Genomic DNA, 20,919 nt, shown 5'->3' on the forward strand with positions numbered 1-20,919 from the left:
TCCCGCTTTCACCTGTCCTACCCTTCTCTCTCTTTCTCTCACTGACTCTTTCTCTCTCTTTCCCTTCTAACTTCTCTCTCTGCCTCTCCCTCTCCCTCTTCCCCTCTCCTAGTCCCCACCAAAAGGTGCCACCATCCCCTACCGCCCCAAGCCCGCCTCCACCCCCGTCATTTTTTCAGGTGGCCAGGTAAGAGCCGAGCCACTGGCGGCGTCTGCAGCCAACCTCAGCCTTTTACTGCAGCACCAGCCACTGCCTGTTAGTCCCCTCAGGTTTTCTCACCGTCTCACTTGCATGCCGCTGGGACCAGCTAGCTGGGGAGGTGCTCATGTAGGGAGAGCAGAGCTTCTACGGGAAACAATAGCATATGCTTTTAGTACCCAGGACAGATGTTGATACGTGTTATATTGGTTGTATCTTCACTACCATAAATGGTGACTATAGCCTTGCTAGTAACATATTAACGTTAAATTGATTAATTAGCATTAATTAGTTAATTTAAATTTTATTAGAAGACATTTAACATTGAATTATTACATGAAAAATAATATATACTGTATGAGCAGGTATATTAAAAGGATATTTTGTTAGTATGTTTATCGGCATGATTAGCCAAAATGTTAGCAAAATTTTCCCCAAAATGTTAAAATTTGTTATATGTTATATGTTTGCCCGGCCAACCTCAGGCTTTTCATACATTTTTGGTATTTAGCATTCCAGTTAAATCATCTGACATTGCGTCAAATTGCAAAGATTTAACATGATGTGTGTTTAATCCGTTTAAGATGTTCAAATTGGAATATATTAATTATAAACTGTGGAGTGAATTGAACTAACACTGATCATAATTTTAAAGTGCCTTTTATCTTTCCTTTCCACAGGCCTACACATTACAGGGACAATATGCCATTCCGCACCCCGATGTGAGTGACCAGGTGCTGTTTGCCCTGTTTTCTGTGTTCAGCGCTCGCATGCCCGTACTGTACCAGTAACTCTGCTCATATTAATATTAACTAGTAATAGCAATATTAACACCACAGGTCCAATATGTCCGCTCAAGCTTGCACTGAAATTAGCAGTTTGAAGATGAATGGATAGATTTCTGATACAAATGGTGATACTATATACAGTACAGGTTGTGAAATACATATTTCGCAAAGAAGTTATGTCTTACATCAGTGTTTCCCAACCCAGTTCTCAGGGACTCTCAGACAGACCATGTTTTACTGCGAGCTGACATGGAGCAAAATTGTGGACTGTCAGGCAAGGAGCTGGGAGAGAGCAAAAATGTGGAATGTCAGGCAAGGAGCTGGGAGAGAGCAAAAATGTGGAATGTCAGGCAAGGAGCTGGGAGAGAGCAAAAATGTGGAATGTCAGGCAAGGAGCTGGGACAGAGCAAAAATGTGGACTGTCAGGCAAGGAGCTGGGAGAGAGCAAAAATGTGGAATGTCAGGCAGGGAGCTGGGAGAGAGCAAAAATCTGGAATGTCAGGCAAGGAGCTGGGAGAGAGCAAAAATGTGGAATGTCAGGCAAGGAGCTGGGAGAGAGCAAAAATCTGGAATGTCAGGCAAGGAGCTGGGAGAGAGCAAAAATCTGGAATGTCAGGCAAGGAGCTGGGAGAGAGCAAAAATCTGGAATGTCTGGGGGTCCGCAAGGACCGGGTTGGTTACATAAACATCAAAGGCCAATGAAAAAAATAGTATTTCAAGCTGGTTGAGTACTTTAAGACGCAGATTGTAGAATATGAAATAATTTTAAATTATTATTTTGATGTGGGAAAATATGCATATTTGTGTACAAATAATTATGCAACATGACCATGTTTGGCCTCCTCAATACAAATACAAAGCCTTATAATCAGCAATTTAAAGTAATTTAAATGTAATAGATTTGTGTAATTCTCTTTTATTTGGGGAATGCAATCATTTATATCTGGTGGTAACAATGGACGACTTTATATCACTCAAATGAGACTTGTGTTAACTCTTCCTCATCATAACCGCTTCCCAAAGACTGAAGCACTGTTTCGGTAACACCCTTATTGCTGGCTGATGAGGCTGAGATGGTTAAAGGAATTCACTAATTTACAATATTTTACTAGAGGAGTGTAGGTAGAAACTACTATACAAATAGGCGACAAACATAAGAGGAAGAGGAGGCATATGTTCAATAAAATATCAAAAGCGTGCACTTAATGCCACAATGTGCTGTATTTGAGCAATATATCCAACATAATCACAAGAGACTATTGTTATTAGCATGTACGCAATATACAGAGTCAGAAAACAGCCCAAAATATACAAGAGTAACCTATACCTATACAAGGGTAACCTATACCTATAGAAGGGTAACCTATACCTATAAAAGGATAACCTATACCTATACAAGGGTATCCTATACCTATACAAGGGTAACCTATACCTATAAAAGGGTAACCTATACCTATACAAGGGTAACCTATTTAAACATTGCGGCTCTGAAGCCATTTCCAGTTCAGCAATGGGGAAAATCGCGGCACACCACAGATACGGAGATAATGTCAGGCCGAGTCCGGCACAAGTTCCCTCTCTCTCTTTCTCTCTCCTTTTCTCCTTTTCCACCACAATGTGTCATGGCTCCTCCTTGTTCTTTCTTTATTCTAGTTCAGTTCTCGATTTCTTGCTTTCACCTGTGTATTAACAATAACCTCTTAGTTGTACTGTCCCTCCCATCCCCTTCAGCAGTTGACCAAGCTCCACCAGTTGGCTATGCAGCAAACCCCTTTTACTCCCCTCGGACAGACCACCCCCGCTTTCCCTGGTACGTACCCACAAGCCCTTTTCAGATTTCCTTCTCTTCGTACCTCTAGAAACTCTTTCTTTCTCTTTCTCTCTCTTCCACTTCGTGGTGCACTTTCACACCATGCCCCCTAGTGGTTGCTCTCCATGCCGACATAACATTTCCTTTTCCTTTGTCTTGTTTTTATTTTTTTATGAATTTTGTTCCATGTCGTTCTTCATCAGTGCAGTGACTGGAAGCGCAGGACAGTTTATGGTTTGACTGGACACTGAAACTCTGCAACTCACTGCCAGGCTTTTGACAGAATACCTTCTCTTGCAGGGAACCGTATTATATACTGGACTAGAGCAGCCGCCATGCACTGCCTCTCCCTGAGAGCAAACATCTAATTTGCATTTTGTGTGATATACTCTGGTTCAAACCATTTTATTTATATACAAAATCAACAGTCATGCATCAGGATGATACATTTTAAGAATCCTTTCAAAATACCCCCCCCCCCCCCCCCCAAGGCATCATGAATAGAACTTTGGGTGAGCCATGTGACAAAAACGACGCAATATTACGTTATTGGCCAACTGTGGTAACATCTAACTGCAGATTAACAAATACTACAAATACTGGGATGCACTTATAAGTTCAAAATTCTTAACAGTGAAAGACGCATGACTAAAATTAAAGCAATACGTGTTCATTTTATATTGCAATAAAGTATATAAAACTCTGAAATACGTTTCCTTTTAAATGTGAATGTATGGATTTTTCCATGAAAAAAAAAGATTTATAAATGCTGACGTTCTGTTCTCCACAGCAGCGTGTGACTTGCAAAGGCCTCTTTGTGAACGAACCAGAGGGGCTTGGGTGGTGTGTCACATGACTACAACTACGATGTCCCGGTTCGGTGTTAAATGCTATTTATGCTGCTCTCTCTCTCCACCCTGCTCTCTGACCCAGGTTTGGATGCCAGTCCCCCGGCCAGTACTCATGAGCTCACCATTCCCAATGATGTGAGTACATGGGACACCATTTTGTGACCAGTACTGAATTTACTACAGATAAACCAAGTCCATGTAATAGTAAATAACAAGCAACTTTATACACATTCTAAAATGTCAATAGTTCTGTTTGTCTTGTGTTTTTTTTTTTAATATTGTGTGAATAAATATCTTATTTAGCGTGGTGTGGTAGCCTTGGGTAGCACTGTAAGTGTACACCTACAGGGTTGTGGGTTTGTCCCCCGCCCACCAGCTGCATGTGTGAGGAATTTGCATGTCCTGCTCGTATTTGCGCTGGTGCCTCCATGTGTAGCCGTGACCCGCAGGAGTCCACAAACGTGAGGCTAGATGAATCGGTATGTCGAGCATAGCGTGCGATTGTGTAAATGAATATATTTCCTGAGATGGCATCCCACCTTTATGGGACGGGCTGTGGGCACCCCATGACCCACTGTTGAAGAAGTTGATGGATGGAATATTATTTTCATAGTAACTATCATTATTTTGACAACAAAAAATGCATTCTGTCAAAAATGTAAAATGAGACTTTTCCTCATGGTTCTAAAATTATAGAATGACATTGTATTGTGTTTCTGCTCTCCAGAAATCACACATACTGTACCGTGGAGTCTAAACAGAAGTGTTTACTATGGACCTGTGAATGTGGTGTGTGTTATGCAATTTGTAAAAAAGGAAATGTACTATTTTATTTTGTAAATGCATACTGTGATTTTATTAATAATGAATGTTTGTATGTGTATAAGCACAGCATGCATTTCCTTAGTTATACCTAAGTTCCACCTCTTAGTGTTAAAGTTAGTCTGGGTTGGGCTTTCAGGTTGAGCTTTACTTCAAGAACTTGTGCCATTTCTTCCCAGCTAATAGGCTGCATAATTGGGCGCCAGGGAACCAAAATCAACGAGATCCGGCAGATGTCTGGAGCACAGATCAAAATAGCTAATGCCATGGAAGGGTCATCCGAGCGCCAGATCACCATCACAGGAACCCCCGCCAACATCAGCCTTGCCCAATACCTCATCAACGCAAGGTAATGCTGTTTGCCAGTAGCAGTTTATACAGAAACATTCCTTGCACTGCATTCTTTCACCATTGTCTTGTCTTGACTCTGTATGTCTCTGCTGTATGTATGAGAGCTATTGATGACTGGGGACAGCATTCTTAACCAATTGAAGTGATTCTGGATCTGAAATTCAGCTTTCATGTCTTTGGTTTCTGTATTGACTATTGGTTTCTGTATTGACTATTGATATAAATGGCCTGTCCATACTTCAGATGATGTAGTAACAATAAAGAAATTAAAGTAAACAACAATTCATAAAAACTACAATGATGCTTTTAAAAAATGCTGATGTATCATTATGGGATCCTTATGTAACTAAATGTATTTTTTGTGTACAAAATCCCCAACTTTGACATAGGAAATGACCAGAATGCAATTCAAGGATAAGGGGGAGGAAAAAGCTATTTGGCTACTCACCTGCATTGCACAAAATTGATTCATTCCAATTAATTTTACTCTCCCAATCTTAATCTCCCATGATGTGTAGTTGTGTCTCTCCTTTCACTCAGAGGTGCCACTACTGTACTTCAGAGCAACAGCAGCTCAAGCTCTCTAATACCCCTTTTTATTGGCTTTTGCGTGGGCTTTTGTCTAAATCCTCATTTAATTTCAGATAGCAGTGTATTTACTGAAGCTCTTCAGTTTAACTCCTATCTTCTGCATGAGATAAACGCGAACAAATCTGCAGCCGTTCTATAAGCACCACTCTACTGACCGTACCAAATGGCCAATATAACCATGAGGCGGAACAGCTAAGAAATAATCAAATCAGTCGGTCTGCACATGTTTTTAATTTTGCCGAAGTGTATGAGAAAACATCTTTAAATGATTGTATATTCAAGGTGAAAGCTTGAAAACAGTGACTCAAGGGAAGAGGGAAAAAAAACTAATGGATGTTGCTTTCCCATGGTTCCACTGGCAGGTTCAGAGACGTGGCAGCCATGTGGAATGACCCCTCATCCATGTCTACATCCTGAAGCCCTAAAACAACCCCAATACCCGATGCTTACAGCCACCATCCCCCTGTTAAACTGCTGTGGACCCCTTAGATTCAACTAGGCCCGAGTTACTACCTGATTGTCAACCTCCAGCAGTTCCTCGCCATGTATGAGGAGGCGACTGCTGATAAAGACAAAAAATGGTGTAGTTTGTTTTTGTTCTTATAGTCTTTGGGTACAGTTCTCCAGCATGCCAGATATGTAGGATTCAGCTGTGTTATTCTCTCTTAGGTTTGCTTGTATTCTTCAGCAGGACTGCAGTTTTCATGCCAGGAAAACCAACAAAAAAGTAATGTGAAAAAAAAATGTACATGTGACTGCTACCAAGCAATGCTGTTCGCTGAGGATCTGGAGTGATGTGATGTCATTTTTCAGGTCCTGATAAAAAACAAAATGGAAATGGGCAATGGGAAGATCCTATTGAGAATTTATAAAGGAATATTGTTTACTTAATTTCTAATTCAAATATAATGTAAACTTTGTATCGATTTGGCCAGGGGTTTGGGGATTTTTAATTTTCCACTCTAACATTGTTTATTTTAGGCTCAAACACTGTAGGCCTGAATGCATACCTAAAATGTAGTTCTTGGACAAGAAATTACGATGGTTGTACATTACAGATTTCACTGTTGTTTATATACGTCTCAAATGCTCTCATGATTGTTTTCTATATCTCTTCTTTATCCACTTACCCTGACCCTCTTCTCCAAACTGCTCTAGGCTGACATCTGAGATCACTGGAATGGGCACACTCTAATTTCTACCAATCATCCTTCACTGCATCACATGACCCTCTTGAGCTAATGGCATTGCACCTAGTTTTCTTTCTACCATTCTGACTGTCCTGCATTTTAAGTGATGAACTTATTTTTAAAAATGTATAGATATTTATATACACCATTCTAATTTCCCACTGACCATACTGTTCCTGCATTATCCTATATTGATTTGTTGCTCCAGACCTGCTCCCCTGTTGTCTTAAAAGGACACTGTACTGTTTTGGCACCCTAGTACAGTACATGTCACCTTCATAACATGAAGTTCACTGTGATTCATTTTTTGGTTTATATATATATATACTGTGCAAAAATCTTAGGCACTCAAAAGAAATGTTAAACGCTATTTATCTGGCTAGTAAGTGCACATTGTCTTAGAACAAGAAAATATTATTTAACATAAGAACATATGAAAATTACGAGTAACACAATAGAAACTAGTAAAAATGTCTTCTGCTCTCCTAAAAGTTACTGATATCTACTTGGATGGCTAGATGAACACCACTTCAGTTCCCAAATTTCTCCTCAGTGGGACCCGAACCATTCTATGTGTTTATTAAATTTCACCACCAGCTCGCTTAATTAATTAACTTAATTAGTTAAAAAAGTGAACAAGATATTGAATAGATATATGAAGTGGTCAGGTAAAAAAATACACGGGTGTATTGCATGGTTGCTGGAAATAATAGGGTTATTTTAGCTGAGGTTTTGAAATGGCTAAGCTGACACACTTTGATAGGCGTAACAGCATAGTTTATTAGTTATTTAAACATATATTTTTTGGCTGCCTAAGGCTTTTGCACAGTACTGTGTATATATATTTTTTATTATTATTTATTTATTTATTGTTCTGTATTTTGTGCCCTACAGGCACGTCAAAGCCCTTTTAAGTCAGTGGACAAGGATAGAACTGCATGATTGTGAATCTGATGTTTTATAAAGTAATGTTTAATTGTTGTTCATAGTTGTAAAGCATAGACCATACCTGATTCATCCAGGAACTTCATGCCAGTGCATTTCACACAGGGTAGTTTAGAAAGATGGATAGGGTACAGGTTTCCTTTTAGTAGGGCCAGCATACAAAATGATAAAAATGATTTTTGTTTATTTTAAACAATGTCTGAGGTATGTGAACATTCTAGCATACTAGCAATTGTGTGAACAGTATAGTTGCAGTATTTGAACCATAAGAGAAGAATATTTAATATTTGATAACTTATGATGTAATCAAATAAACGATTCATTTATGTGCATTTAGGTGTTTCGAAGAATTTTACTAAAATCATTTCACCATTATTGAAAAATATTCTTTTATCCTCTTAAAATGTATACCAGTATTTTAATGCTCAGATCAACCCATTTGTACTCTTATTCGGGCCATGTGCTATATACTTTCTGCACATCACGTGATTTTTATTTTCTTTCCCTTACTCTGAAAAATATAAACATTTCTGAAATATCTGTTATTCTTGCCTTGGTGTTCCGCTCTTCACGTCACACAAAGGCTTGAAAATCATTATTTTCTGCATTCATGCACACATTATAAATTCAATATACTGATCATTGTTGCAAATTGACAACTGTACTACAATCCATAACTCCTCAAACTCAATGTGACATGTTAGAAATGAGCACTACGCCTTCAGTATTAGAATTGATCCTTTCAGAGCAATGGAATGTTGAGGGGTTCCATCCAAAACCCAACGTGACAACGTAGCATGATTGTGTCTTGGTTTTGTTTCATGATCATCATGTGCATTTTACTATCTATGGATATGTTTTTTAGATGTTGGTAGATTTAACGCAAGTCCCAGCGTGGTTAAATTGTTGGGATGTTTATGTAATTGAAATAAAGCAATGTTAGTTTACCTGACTTCAGCTATGCTCCTATTAATAGCTTGTGGCTATTTGATGTTGGGCTTGAATTTAAATATAAGGTTTAGAATATTGCACACAGATTCAGGGAATGTACCACTGGTTTACCATCGGTTATTATATGAAATGATACTGATAGTTATTTAAAACCACTTACTTCCCCTAATTTTTTGTGGACAGCATTAGAAATAAGTACTACTGTCTCATGAATGAGTGCTCAGTTGCAAATCTTCAGAAGACTTAAAACTTACCTGTAGAGTGCGATATCACAAATAACATTCTTTATCCATTCTGGCATTATTTTTTGTCATATGAATTTTCCATATTGATGAAATAATTGATGTCAGTTTTTTTTTGTTTTTTTTTTTCGGTTTGTCAAGCTGTGAAGAGCAGTATATGTTACAATGGTAAAACTTACATGGTGCCATTTATTTCTTCTGACCTTTGTATTTTTCACACCATTCAAAAATTATAAATACATCAAGCTAAGCGTATTAGCATCAACTGAATTTAAGGGTTTTAGTGCTAAACTAAATTTGAATGTAATTCTTTCAAGACAAATAGTTATGGCAATTGTCAATTTTAAAGTAACTTATTTATTGGCCTCTTTGCCTCTTTATATTGTGAAAAATAATACCTGTCCAACAACAAATCTTAAGTAATTTGTATATTATTTTAAGTAGCTTTAATGATACAAACAGAATACAATGCCACAGCAGCATGTAGTCAGATCCAAAAATTTACTTTGAGGTAAATGCAAAGGCTGTGTAAATCTGGATTTGTGTGACTTTCTGTAGCCTTGATAATTCAAAGCAGAGTTTGCTAGTAATATACATTAAATGATAGATATGAGTGTATTTTTCTTTGAAATTTGTCCTTTAATTTTTTTGTGTTCTTGAAATGGCCACAAAATATTTGCACTGTTTTGAAATGTGTTTTTTATCTGATTTTGTTGGATTGTAATTAAGTAACATTTAATTTAGATTAAACTTCCACAGAATGTGTAATAAATGCAATATATGCAATGTATACAATATTAGTTCACTGTAAAACCAGACAATCTTAATGCACTCTATATGTAACACACTTGAATTTGGTCTGAAAATATACAACAGAAATAGTTTGTGTTACAAAAATTATATTTTTGTTCTGATGTTTCCATCCCCAAACAAACTACAATTGATGCTAATTAATTTTGCTATTTTAATTATGGTTATACAGTTCTTGTGTTTGTATTGTTCACTCTCACAGCCAGCTTTTTGAATTACAAAAACATGGCACATTTTTTCTGACCGTGTGATTAACCTGGGGCCAAGCAGGTAATTGTTAATTCCAGGATAATATCAGAAATATTTTTTTTAGAATCTTGATGGGACAATAAGACAAGGCACTAAATTCAAACTCACAGCTGGGTTTTTAAGACAATAAAGTGGACTTTTAATAGGGCAGAATATACAGTACAGATGACACATGGATTTAATTCTAGTAAACAGCTTGGTTTTTTCCCCTTTAATCAGATTTCTTTGTTTGATATTTCATAATATTACTGCTCAAATGCTGAGGTTGAGAACTGCACACCAACAACTATGGTTAAATTATGTGTCATTGTGTTAAAAATGATCTTTTCAGTATTTGGGAGACGATTCATCCAATCCAACCATTGAAATCTAATTCTTTTAAATATATGTGTTACATTTTTGCTTATTTTAACCTGTACTAGAGCAGCAAAAAAAAAAAAAAAAAAAAAAAAAACATTTTGGTCTGTGCTTATGTAAATTCTGCAGTTTTGACAGTGTAATGAAGAGTATAGTTTGTATTTTAATTTGAATGATTTGCTGCTTGCAGATCTATATTAGATTAAGAGTACTGAGATTAGGTTACCTCTGAAATGTTTTGTAACAAGACAAATAAATAGTTTTTTTTTCCCTTAAAGAGGCTCATTTTGTGACTATTATACTATTATGTTTTTCATAAAAGAAGGTCTTGTGTCTCCAATTCTATGCAGTCTGTACTACTAGAGGGTCAGTATCAACAAACCAGTCTACTGTACCCCAGGTCCTGAGCAAATTCAGCGTTTTCTTACAGGTCGTTAACAAGTGACTAAGCGTAGCATTATTTTAATAAAAGATCATACGCAACCTTCCTCTTTTTACCTGAATCAAAAGAAGTTTGTGCATCTTCTACAATGCAGCCAGATATCACAAATGAAACTCATAACCGGACGTTATATGAGATGTTCTTCAGGCTATGTAGTCCAGATCACATCACGCATGTGGCAAGTAGACTGTAAGGTTTGTTTTCATTAAAATGGACTTTAGAACACAATACCTTCCATTATGGTGGGGGGGGGCTTGAGAAGGATCGCGTCCAAGGCGAAAAAACGGGGAGGCACTTATTTGAAGACTACTGGTAAAAGCAAAGCAAACACTGAATTTTTTTTCAATGTAGGAAAACAGAGTGGGAGGACGAGGGAAAGGTACACCGAAACAAGACATGCCATCTTCTACATAAACAAAATACGTTTCATTCTACTGTATTATAAAGGTCGGTGTCAATAGTTCTCCCAAAGTCCATCCATTTTCCATACCCAGGTGTCCTGTCATGTCGTGGGAGTCTGGAGCCTATCCCAGAAGCAGGGATTAGCCCAGGATGCAGTGTCAACCACTGCAGGGCAATGACAACATTTGCACACACATTCACACCTATGGATAATTTGGCAAATCCAGTTCAACTTTTTGGACTCTGGGGGGGAAACCAAAGTACCCGGAGGAAACTCCACAATGAAAAATATAGTGCTTTTTCTTGGTCGAAAAATGAAATTATTTGGTTAATTATAACTATTGGTTATAGCAAGAAATCAAATTACATTTCACAACATTTATCTCATCACCACTGTTCTGTCCAGCAGCTAAGAAACATAAAATCTTATTTACAACTGAAACATGCATTTCAGCAGTTTAAAATGGTCACAGTATGTTGTTGCTTCAGATTTATAATGGGGTGCTTTATTTGTACAGTCTTTAATTATATATATTAGCAGAAAATGTGGACTTTGATAGCTCTGGCAGTGCTAGCTAATGAAGATTCCTTGCATTATCTTCCAAAAAACAGTTGAAAAGAGCACTAGGTACAATATCACTCAGCAACTGGAGGAAGACGCTTTTATAATGTTCCAATCTTTATTTATGCCAGGAGTGACAGTTAAAGTAATTTTGTTGTATCTGTCCGGGCAAAAGGATTTTCTAATCAGGATTCACCCATCACAGATGAGATGGATTAGTACAGTCAGTAAATCAGTTACAGAAGCATAATTTAGCACTGCCAGTTGAGTGAGTTGACACATGCAATTTGTTTATTAAAGACTTAGAAAAAGGGGAATTAATTAAATCCTGATGTACTAAAACGATAACGAAGGACCATAATAAGCAATTAGTCACAGTTTGTAGCTGGATAATAACTGTATGCATGGATTCTTTTTTGTTGCTTTGCAGTAAACAACCTGAAACAGTTTTGAAAGCTGCCTGAATGAGTTATGCATATTTTATATTTCCATTCATTTTTGTATTCGTAGCTTGTAGAAAATATTGTGGCATCAGGTGGGCAATGCCATACCTGTGGACACAGACACAAGCTGAATGCTTTGCTCTTCGTTTAAAAGGGAGGTGCGGTTTTTATAAAAACAGCACGTTTGCCATAATCTCCTTGGCCATTGCACTCTACTTCTACCCTACAATTCAAATTCAAATTCAAAATAACTATTTGTCCATGAGGGGCAAATTACACAGCTCCATGTTGAAGGACCATTAATTAATTAAATTTTGCTCAGTGTATTAATTATAGTTATTAGCATTCTTCTTTTCATAATAATAAATTCTTTCAACCACTTAAAAAATAGTTGCATTTATAACAATGCAGATGAAATTCAATTTTCAGTTGGTAATTCATGCCATACAGTATGTTGTATTTTAAGGATAACATATACCTTGATGATATAAAAATAATAATGGCTCTTTAAAACTATGCTTTAATCTGGCTACTACAACACTGGATACACTTTGGCTTTCACAAAACCAGAAGCCATTAACCAATAGCATTCGGCGACAGAAAAGGCCAGGAACCCACCTCAAAACTGTCAAAACCACCCTCATGTTAAATCTCGAGTGCAAAAATTTCACAATTGTGCGTGCGAGTGGGATATTTATTACCTAAAATGTAAAAATTTACAGGCTTATATTTTTCACCATGTGTTTTAGCGCCCCCTAGTTTTGACATTGATGTGGTACCATACTATCGACCGCAGTGGGAGGAGACCATGAGGCAGGTCAGTTCGTATTCATCCATCTTTCACCTGCTTATATGGTACACAGTGGCCTGGAGTCTATCTCCGGCAAAACAGTGAACAAGGTAAGCTGCCATTCACACAATGTCACGTTATGGCTAATTTCAAAGCATCAGTTCATCTCAGTGGATATCATTAGATCGTAGGAGGGAACCACTGTACTTGGACCTACACAAGACACACACACGATAAGCAAGGGTTAGGCTTCCAAACCTATACCCTGGAAGAGGGAAGCGACAATGTTAGCCAGTGCACCACCATGGATCCCACGATAAGCTCCTACTGTAGCTCCTATGACAATCAATAAATGCCGCTAATGAAGTCACAACCTGCAGAGCACAGCTCAGTCCTGAAGCTCCTTTCACAAGCTCAAGCCAAGGCAGTATTGCTCTTTTCAGTATGATTGGTGTTAAAGCACCCAATCACATCTCACTCAACACTTACATAGCAAGAACACAGAGCCACTGATTAATGATTCCATTTACCTGTGGGGCAGAATAACCCATAATCTCACCTCTTTCAAATCATGCTGAAACTTTAACAGAGAAAAAATCATATTCATAAAAATTTATGATGTAGTATATATTAGCATCCTATGTAAACACAGTGCTGTACGAAGTCTTTGAAAGCCACCGAAAATGTTTAAAGCTATTTATCTGAGTAGCAAGTGTACATTTTTTCTCAAAAAACAACACAATTTAACATTAGAACATACACAAATGAACAGTTACTGGTCTCTGGTAGGATTGCTAGAACTCCAATTCCTCACCACACCTTATGGGCACCCCAGCCATTCCCTGTATTTATTAAAATTCACCACCAGTTCAATTAATTAATTCAGTTAGTTAAATAACCTGATGAGGTATTGATTAGCTAAACATAGTGTGCTAGTGGTCAACAAATACGTGGGTGTATGGAATGTTTTCTGCAAATACTGCGGTGACTTTAGAAAATGGTTTGTAATGGCTAAGCTAACACACTTTGATAGACATAATATTATAGTTTTGGATCAACATGAATATCATTTCATCATAATTTTCACTAACTGCCTTAGAGTTTTGCACAGTACTGTATATGCATTTCAAAGACTAAGGTTACATTAATAGAGTAAACCATGGGTTGAGGTGCATGGTTATGTCCAATGATGTCTGAAGATGACATGCCAAGACTCCACAAGGAGATACAATATTTCCTAGAAGGACACTTTTGGGCGACTACAGGTTATTGAGCTGTATCCAACCTTTGGAGTCTTTGCAGGAGTCCTACTAATTCCTTCACCTCCTGCTATAAATCTTCCATCTTTTGCTTGTCTCGGAAGTTTTGTCTTTGAATTCAACCTGCAAACTCTACATAAGGAGGACAACATTTCCCCATACAAAATCTCCGTTGCTTGTCAACTCTTCATTGCTATCTGCCACATCATTGGAGACATACACAAAGGGAGGTTGATATCTGTAATGTGAAATAGTAGCAAATATCTTTACAGACAGATATAGACAAAAAATATATACATTTCTTTAAATCTAAATTCAACAATGTCTTCCATGATATTTCCGATAGATCAAATAGAAAATTAATAAAGTTGTTTTACTGCAAGATGATCCTGAAAACCATGAAAAATACACCCTAAAGCATGCGAATTGTTGCATTATGTTTCGTGCACTGGACTGTCGGGAGAAGTATGTATCAGATTCAGATTCAGATGCTTTATGGTCATTGTTGGTTCCACATCTTATAATCCAATCATACAGGATCTACATCTTCAGCTAGCTTTTATCATCAGAACTGATTTTAATTCACTCAAAACTATATATAATTCATGTATGTCTGGTCACCGAAACACAAATATATAAGATCTGAAGCAACATCTGCATTAAAATTTTTGTAAGTAACGGATAAGTAGGTGCAGAAAATGGATGTAAGGGTGGTATAATTAGTCGTTGGAATGGAATACACAGATATTATTTCTGCACGCCTTAAACAAATAATTGAATGGCATTAGTTTAATTTGAGACTCTTATTCATAACCCAGATATGAGGTGGTTTTCTGGTTTCAGAAAAATGCGGAGCTATGAGGTCAAAAGGTGAATAAAAAAACAATAATAGTAAATAACAATTTTTTTTTTTTTAAATGTCCCCTGTCGTGAGCAGGAAAAATGATTGGAAGATAAATGCATTACCTACTGGGGTCAAAGATATTCAAGCAAAGATATTTTAATGTGTTTATTTAATACACATTTTACACATTCCAGGACAATGACAGTACAACAAGATCTTTTGTGGCATAAGCCTTTGTGAAACACAAATTAAATAATCAAAAAATCGAAGAGCTCCTCTGCAGTGGAAGTAGCAATTAGCAAATAATCAATATAAAATATTAAAAATTAGTCTAACACACATTTTAGGACCACATAGGCAAAAAGTGAATGAGCTCTAATGCCCCTAATAATAATAATAATAATAATCCTCATCATCATCATCATCATCGTCATCATCATCATCATCATCATAACATCTGTAAAATGTGGGGCACTTCCATAAAGCAGAGCCAGGTAGATGAAGGATGGTCCTGCAGCCCAATCAGAGAAGAGCCCGCAATGATTGGATGGCGAATTCACTCCAAGGCTCAAGTAGACAATGAAAGAGTCGTGTAGCAGCAACAAGTGAAGAAGCGAGAAAAACCAGCTGATTCCATGCGCACTTCATCACGGTATGTTTTTCTGCTCTCAAAAGTTATTCTAACGTTCTATTCTACGTAGTAATATTTTGCTTAGTAAGTAGTCTTTTCTAGTTTCATTGATTTTCGTTATTGAATGGATAACAAAAAAAGCACGATACGGGTTTATAATTTCAAAGGGAGACTTGCAGTGCGGTTAAGTTAATAGCGGTGTTCTTGCTGAATCAGTTAAGCGCAAGTCATCGCGAAATATCTATGAACTTGCTGTCGGGAGTGAAATTAAATGTATGTTTAGCCTTTCGTTTCAACACTGCGATAACCTTTAAAGATGTGTCTTTCAGCAATCTCAAATCATCACTCAGCGAGTGTTAGCAGAGTCGTGTAAGTACAAACACTCTTTCGTTGATTTATTATGTAATTTTCTATAAGTTGTACATCAGAACGTGTTCATTAGAAATTATGTTTTATATAAATAACTGAAAACGAAAATTCCTTATGAAGCTTATATCGGTTGAAGGTTTAATTGCGACGATGTACTGTGTTGCCAGGTTCACTTTTCACTTCTCTAGAATTTTTTTCCACCTGTAGCATTCAAGCATTTTTAATTTCCTTGTTACATTGAATACGTGCACTGCGCGCATCTTAAATATAGATACAAGCATTTTAACACTGAAACATTTTTGCGATGGCGGTACTAGCCACGTTGTCTACATTCCTAAGGGTTATTTACTATTGGTGTCAGTGATTATAACCTCTTTTCCTGTTAAAATATACAGAAAACAGCAGTACTTATATTTGAAAGTATATTATTGCTTCCCATTAAAAATATTTAAATATATCACTACTGCCCAGTGCCCAGCGTAGACAATAAGAAGGTAAATGTGATGTTCAAAGAATACCAAAGTAGGACGTGTGATTCTTGCCTCTTAAGTTAATCAGCCATGAAATGACACATTGAGATGTATGGGGGAGGCGGCTGTTAGGAGCAAACAGTGGGTTAGAAATGTGGTCAGTGCAGTCCACAAGAGGGGGATATAATCACCTCCATTCATGCTTTCCTTTGAAGTATACAGGGAAAAAAAACTTATTATATGAGGTATGGGTATACCTATCCTTATTTTAACAATAAAAAAATTATATAAAATCATTGGGTGATATGGGCCGTATATGTATACATATACAGTACCAGTCTTCCTGGGTCTTTCAGCAATTCACAGACAAACAGGACGCTTGTGAGTTGTTTTGCGTTGATTGTTCTCTTGTGCCAAGTTCTAGGGGACTGAGGTCTCAAGAGTTTGGGTTTTCCGTCACTTTCCTTCTGTACCAGGTAGTTCTGTTGGGGTGCATTCAGGTCATTATCTTGCTGACGATTGGACAGCCCGATCGTGGTGGAATGGCGTACCGTGATGCTACTTGCTGAGATTGCTGTGGATTTGTGACCAGACCCTGTACACCACTTACGCTTGCATAGCTGAGTGGAAATGCAGAAAAACAGGAAAATGCAACGAGAACATACGATGTTGAGTGTTCTGTCCGGAATGACTTTTCTTTAATCCCACTCTGTGTTGCTACTCCAGAATCACAGGGGGTACAGAAGCTGGCTGTGGTGATTCTGAGACCCATGGGAACTGCTATGCCCACAAGGCTCCTTGTTAGATCTGCCTCTTCCCTAATCAGTGGATCAAATCTAATAATGGTGCTCTTGGCTACCCTGGTGTCAGCCTGTCCTAAGAGCTGCCATTGCACCGAGAAGAACGGCCTGACTTCTGTGCAGTGTGTGTCACGCAACCTGGACAGCATCCCCTCTGATCTTCCAGAGGACACTGTCACCCTGCTCCTAGGCTCAAATCGCATCACCAAAATCCCCCGGCAGGCCTTCAAAGACCTGCACTGGCTGCAGGAATTGGACCTGTCCCGCAACGCCATTGAGGCTGTGGACGCCGGGGCCTTTCAGGGTATCTCCGAGGGCCTCCGGACATTAGACCTGTCCAACAACCGCATCCACACCGTGCCCAAGGAAGCCTTCTCACAAATACGCGCCAAGATCCGCCTGTCCAACAACCCCTGGCATTGCGAGTGCACTCTGCAGGAGGTGCTGCGCGAGCTCCGTCTGGATCCCGAAACGATTAATGAGGTCAGCTGCCACACCGCCGTACAAGAGGAGTATGCTGGCCGGCCCATCATTCAGGTGCTGGACTCAGGCATCAACTTCTGCAATTTCCACCACAAGACGACTGATGTCGCCATGTTCATCACTATGTTTGGCTGGTTCGCCATGGTAATAGCTTACATCATATATTACGTACGACATAACCAGGAGGATGCCAGGAGGCATCTGGAATACCTGAAATCTTTGCCCAGCACCACGCAGATCAGAAAAGACTTTGACACTGTCAGTACTGTACTCTAGTGTACCTGAATGTGTGAGATTGTTTGTTTGTAAAAGCATGTGTTTGCAGCAAAAGATCAAGTGATTCTGTGACACTTGGATGTCAGCACATCCTGGCTTTCGAACATGGATTGTATTTCAAGTGGTACTTCCCTGCCAAACTCTGCTGCTACGGGTTTGCTGGGAACGTTTTGAAATGTCCATCTTCAACTAATGTTTGTGCTTCTGTAGTTGTTGTACTATTTAAGTTGCGTTTGCACAGCTATGGAAAGCAACTACAGCATAATCTATCATGGTGCTGTAATGCTGGGAAAATGCTGGTTTTTGAGTTGTGACACCATGAGAACTCAGGGACCCCTATCAGCTCTTTTGGTTTTCATGGTTAGTGGGTAACATTGAATATTGGGGCACCTTTTAGGGTAAAATCAGTTCGTAGCAGTGTTCATAACTGAATGAGGGATGAATGATGAATCATGTGATGTAATGTATGATTTTATTTTAGATTACAAATGAGTAACATAACAGTAATTTGCTGATTTTTTGCAATATAGCTACTACAGGCCCATTTTCTCAGTATTCATAGAAATATTGCTGTGTGGTGGGAGAGGGGAGCATGCTAACTTTGATAATTCCCAAGTGCCTGCCTTTTGATGCCATTACATGGCTGCACTGTACACAGTCTTAACTGGAAACAGTATTAAGCTGTATCTCTTTATTACATCTGGTTCCAGTTATCACAAATGATTATATACTACAGTTAATGGGGTGCCATGTTTAATTTTAGTAATCTGTTCCATAATTGTGATTATAGTACTATCTCTGTTGGAAGATACATAGTTACGATGTACTAATGTGTGTCAATAGATTGCTATTTCAATGTAATATTGACTATCAAGTTAACAAATGATATTTGGAATCTTAAATGTTTAGAAACAAAGTTATGGTAATTGTACACATCTGTTTTCATTCAGTTTAAAGGGCTTAATCGTTCTACTATGTCATACATAATTTGTCCAATATAAGTATTCATTGTCGTGTAATTATGTATAACATTGTTTTACTCTGCAGTGTTTGATGTGGGCTGTACTATATCCTAAACAACCTTATAAAAACGTTTCTTTTACTTCTTTTCTACCCATAGCCTAAGATCAAAGATATATATAGTACATGTTGATTTTTTGTTTCCACTCACTGATTAGGAGCGCTGGCGAGAGCCTCTTGTGATTTCGTCTCCTGCTTCTTTCTCTTGATTTCCATTGCTAGTGTTTTTTTTCCCCTTCTCTCCATTGTGATGCTTTTCCTGGAGGCTTTTGGATTCTCTCCATTTATTTGTTCATTTGTTTGTCGTCTACTTTATTCACTACTCCTGAATGGCCTACCAAACAACAGTAAACCTTGGAAAAAAAGAAAAACTTTTCATTGTGTTTATTCTAAAAAAACATTTTGAATATGTGTCAGACATCGATTAGTGGGCCTAAGGTACCGTACCAACATATATAACAAAATCTGTATTGAATGAAAATATTTTAAAATATAAAATGTTTTTTTTTTCTTTCTCTCTCTCTCGCATTCTCCTGTTTTGAGAAAACTTGTAATCTAAAACAGCTGAGATACAAAATAATCGATTGACAATTAAAAGGTTGAAATGATGCTTGTGGCATTTCTGTTGTGCATCCATCAATCCATTCTGTTAATTTATTTGCTATGATGCCCTATTAGCATATGATAGAGCAGGAGTGAAACAAAAATGCTATGTTGGTATATTGGTAGACTGGTCAGATTTTTGTTTGCTATTGTCAACTGGCAGAGGTTTTGGCTGTCTTTTACAATGTAGCTCATTAATTACAATCATTAGTCATTATTTAGGCCTAGTATAAAAACTGTAGATCCACTTTTTATATTTAGAAGTTTACTGAATATTCACCAGTTGTACCATTCAATTCCTGTTCAATCATTTGTACATTCAGGGCATTTGATTAGATTTTTAATTTATTTTTAATTTTTTTGAATTATAATGTTGCCATGGTGGTAAATGTCAATCGACTGCATTTCAGAAATCCTCGCTGCTACTCAAAAAACCTTTGCTCCATCAGAATGCTCACAATAGGTCACTAACCAGTCCTTGAACTAAGTGCCTTTTTTTCAGATGCAGGAAAAGTGTGTTCTTTAATCTTCTTTTCCCTGACATTTCCAGAGAACCTGAACTGTGACAGCAGGTAATTTGTACTGTAGATACCCAATGTACAGCATAATGACAAATTCTGTCTGTTGACTGTCATGCCCGGCTCGTCCGATCCTCATGTATACCACGCCCCCGGATTATCCTCGCGTGTGCCACGCCCCCTGATTATCCTCGCGTGTGCCACGCCCCCGATTATCCTCCTGTGTGCCACGCCCCCTGATTATCCTCCTGTGTGCCACGCCCCCTGATTATCCTCGTGTGTGCCACGCCCCCGATTATCCTCCTGTGTGCCACGCCCCCTGATTATCCTCCTGTGTACCACGCCCCCGGATTATCCTCCTGTGTGCCACGCCCCTGATTATCCTCACGTGTGCCATGCCCCCTGATTATCCTCGCGTGTGCCACGCCCCCTGATTATCCTCGTGTGCTTCCCTGATCTTGCCCAGCTGTGTCTGATTATTTTTGCCCAATCTTGTCTGTTGTCGTCCCAGTCTTGCCCCGGTTTTTCATGCATCATTGATGTTAGGTATTGTGAGTTGATGTTTCCTGGTCCCCGTCTCCTTATTAAATCCCCGTTTACCCCGACTTTTGGCTCCTGGCCTGCATCCTTGCCCGCTTACCTGCCCGTGCGCTTACCGAGCCTTAACCAGCGATCCTGACATTGACTTTAAGTGAACTGATATATTAATTAGCTGAGATAAGTGGCTAGCAGATATTCCATCCATCCATCCATTTTCCAAACCGCTTATCCTATTGGGTCGCGGGGGGTCCGGAGCCTATCCCGGAAGCAATGGGCACGAGGCAGGGAACAACCCAGGATGGGGGGCCAGC

The 20,919-nt window shown here is 38.4% G+C and overlaps 2 protein-coding genes across 5 annotated transcripts in view; both read left to right on the forward strand.

Moving 5' to 3' along the window:
* Nucleotides 1–10,433, forward strand: part of pcbp3 (poly(rC) binding protein 3) — a 46,089-nt gene extending 35,656 nt beyond the window's left edge. Inside the window, exons 13-18 of one of the 4 annotated variants that reach the window (XM_048979563.1) lie at nucleotides 113–256; nucleotides 880–921; nucleotides 2,719–2,797; nucleotides 3,731–3,783; nucleotides 4,650–4,819; nucleotides 5,775–10,433. In XM_048979563.1, the coding sequence (XP_048835520.1) occupies nucleotides 113–256; nucleotides 880–921; nucleotides 2,719–2,797; nucleotides 3,731–3,783; nucleotides 4,650–4,819; nucleotides 5,775–5,829 (543 nt within the window). In that variant the 3' untranslated portion in view covers nucleotides 5,830–10,433. The remainder of the gene's footprint in view (nucleotides 1–112; nucleotides 257–879; nucleotides 922–2,718; nucleotides 2,798–3,730; nucleotides 3,784–4,649; nucleotides 4,820–5,774) is intronic. The other 3 variants (XM_048979564.1, XM_048979566.1, XM_048979567.1) reach the window with 3 other exon arrangements.
* A 5,060-nt stretch (nucleotides 10,434–15,493) lies between these two features.
* lrrc3 (leucine rich repeat containing 3) lies at nucleotides 15,494–17,927 on the forward strand. The gene is made up of 3 exons (XM_048979570.1): nucleotides 15,494–15,550; nucleotides 15,859–15,898; nucleotides 17,095–17,927. The coding sequence occupies exon 3, from the start codon at nucleotides 17,139–17,141 to the stop codon at nucleotides 17,925–17,927; it is 789 nt and encodes a 262-aa protein (XP_048835527.1). The 5' UTR covers nucleotides 15,494–15,550; nucleotides 15,859–15,898; nucleotides 17,095–17,138.
* Nucleotides 17,928–20,919: the final 2,992 nt, after the last annotated feature.

The sequence above is a fragment of the Brienomyrus brachyistius genome, chromosome 16, assembly GCF_023856365.1.
Source record: "Brienomyrus brachyistius isolate T26 chromosome 16, BBRACH_0.4, whole genome shotgun sequence".
Taxonomy (NCBI): Eukaryota; Metazoa; Chordata; class Actinopteri; order Osteoglossiformes; family Mormyridae; genus Brienomyrus; species Brienomyrus brachyistius.

Bases quoted from the DNA above. Each gene is read 5' to 3' on its own strand.
- lrrc3 (XM_048979570.1), top strand. From the start codon at position 17,139: ATGGGAACTGCTATGCCCACAAGGCTCCTTGTTAGATCTGCCTCTTCC.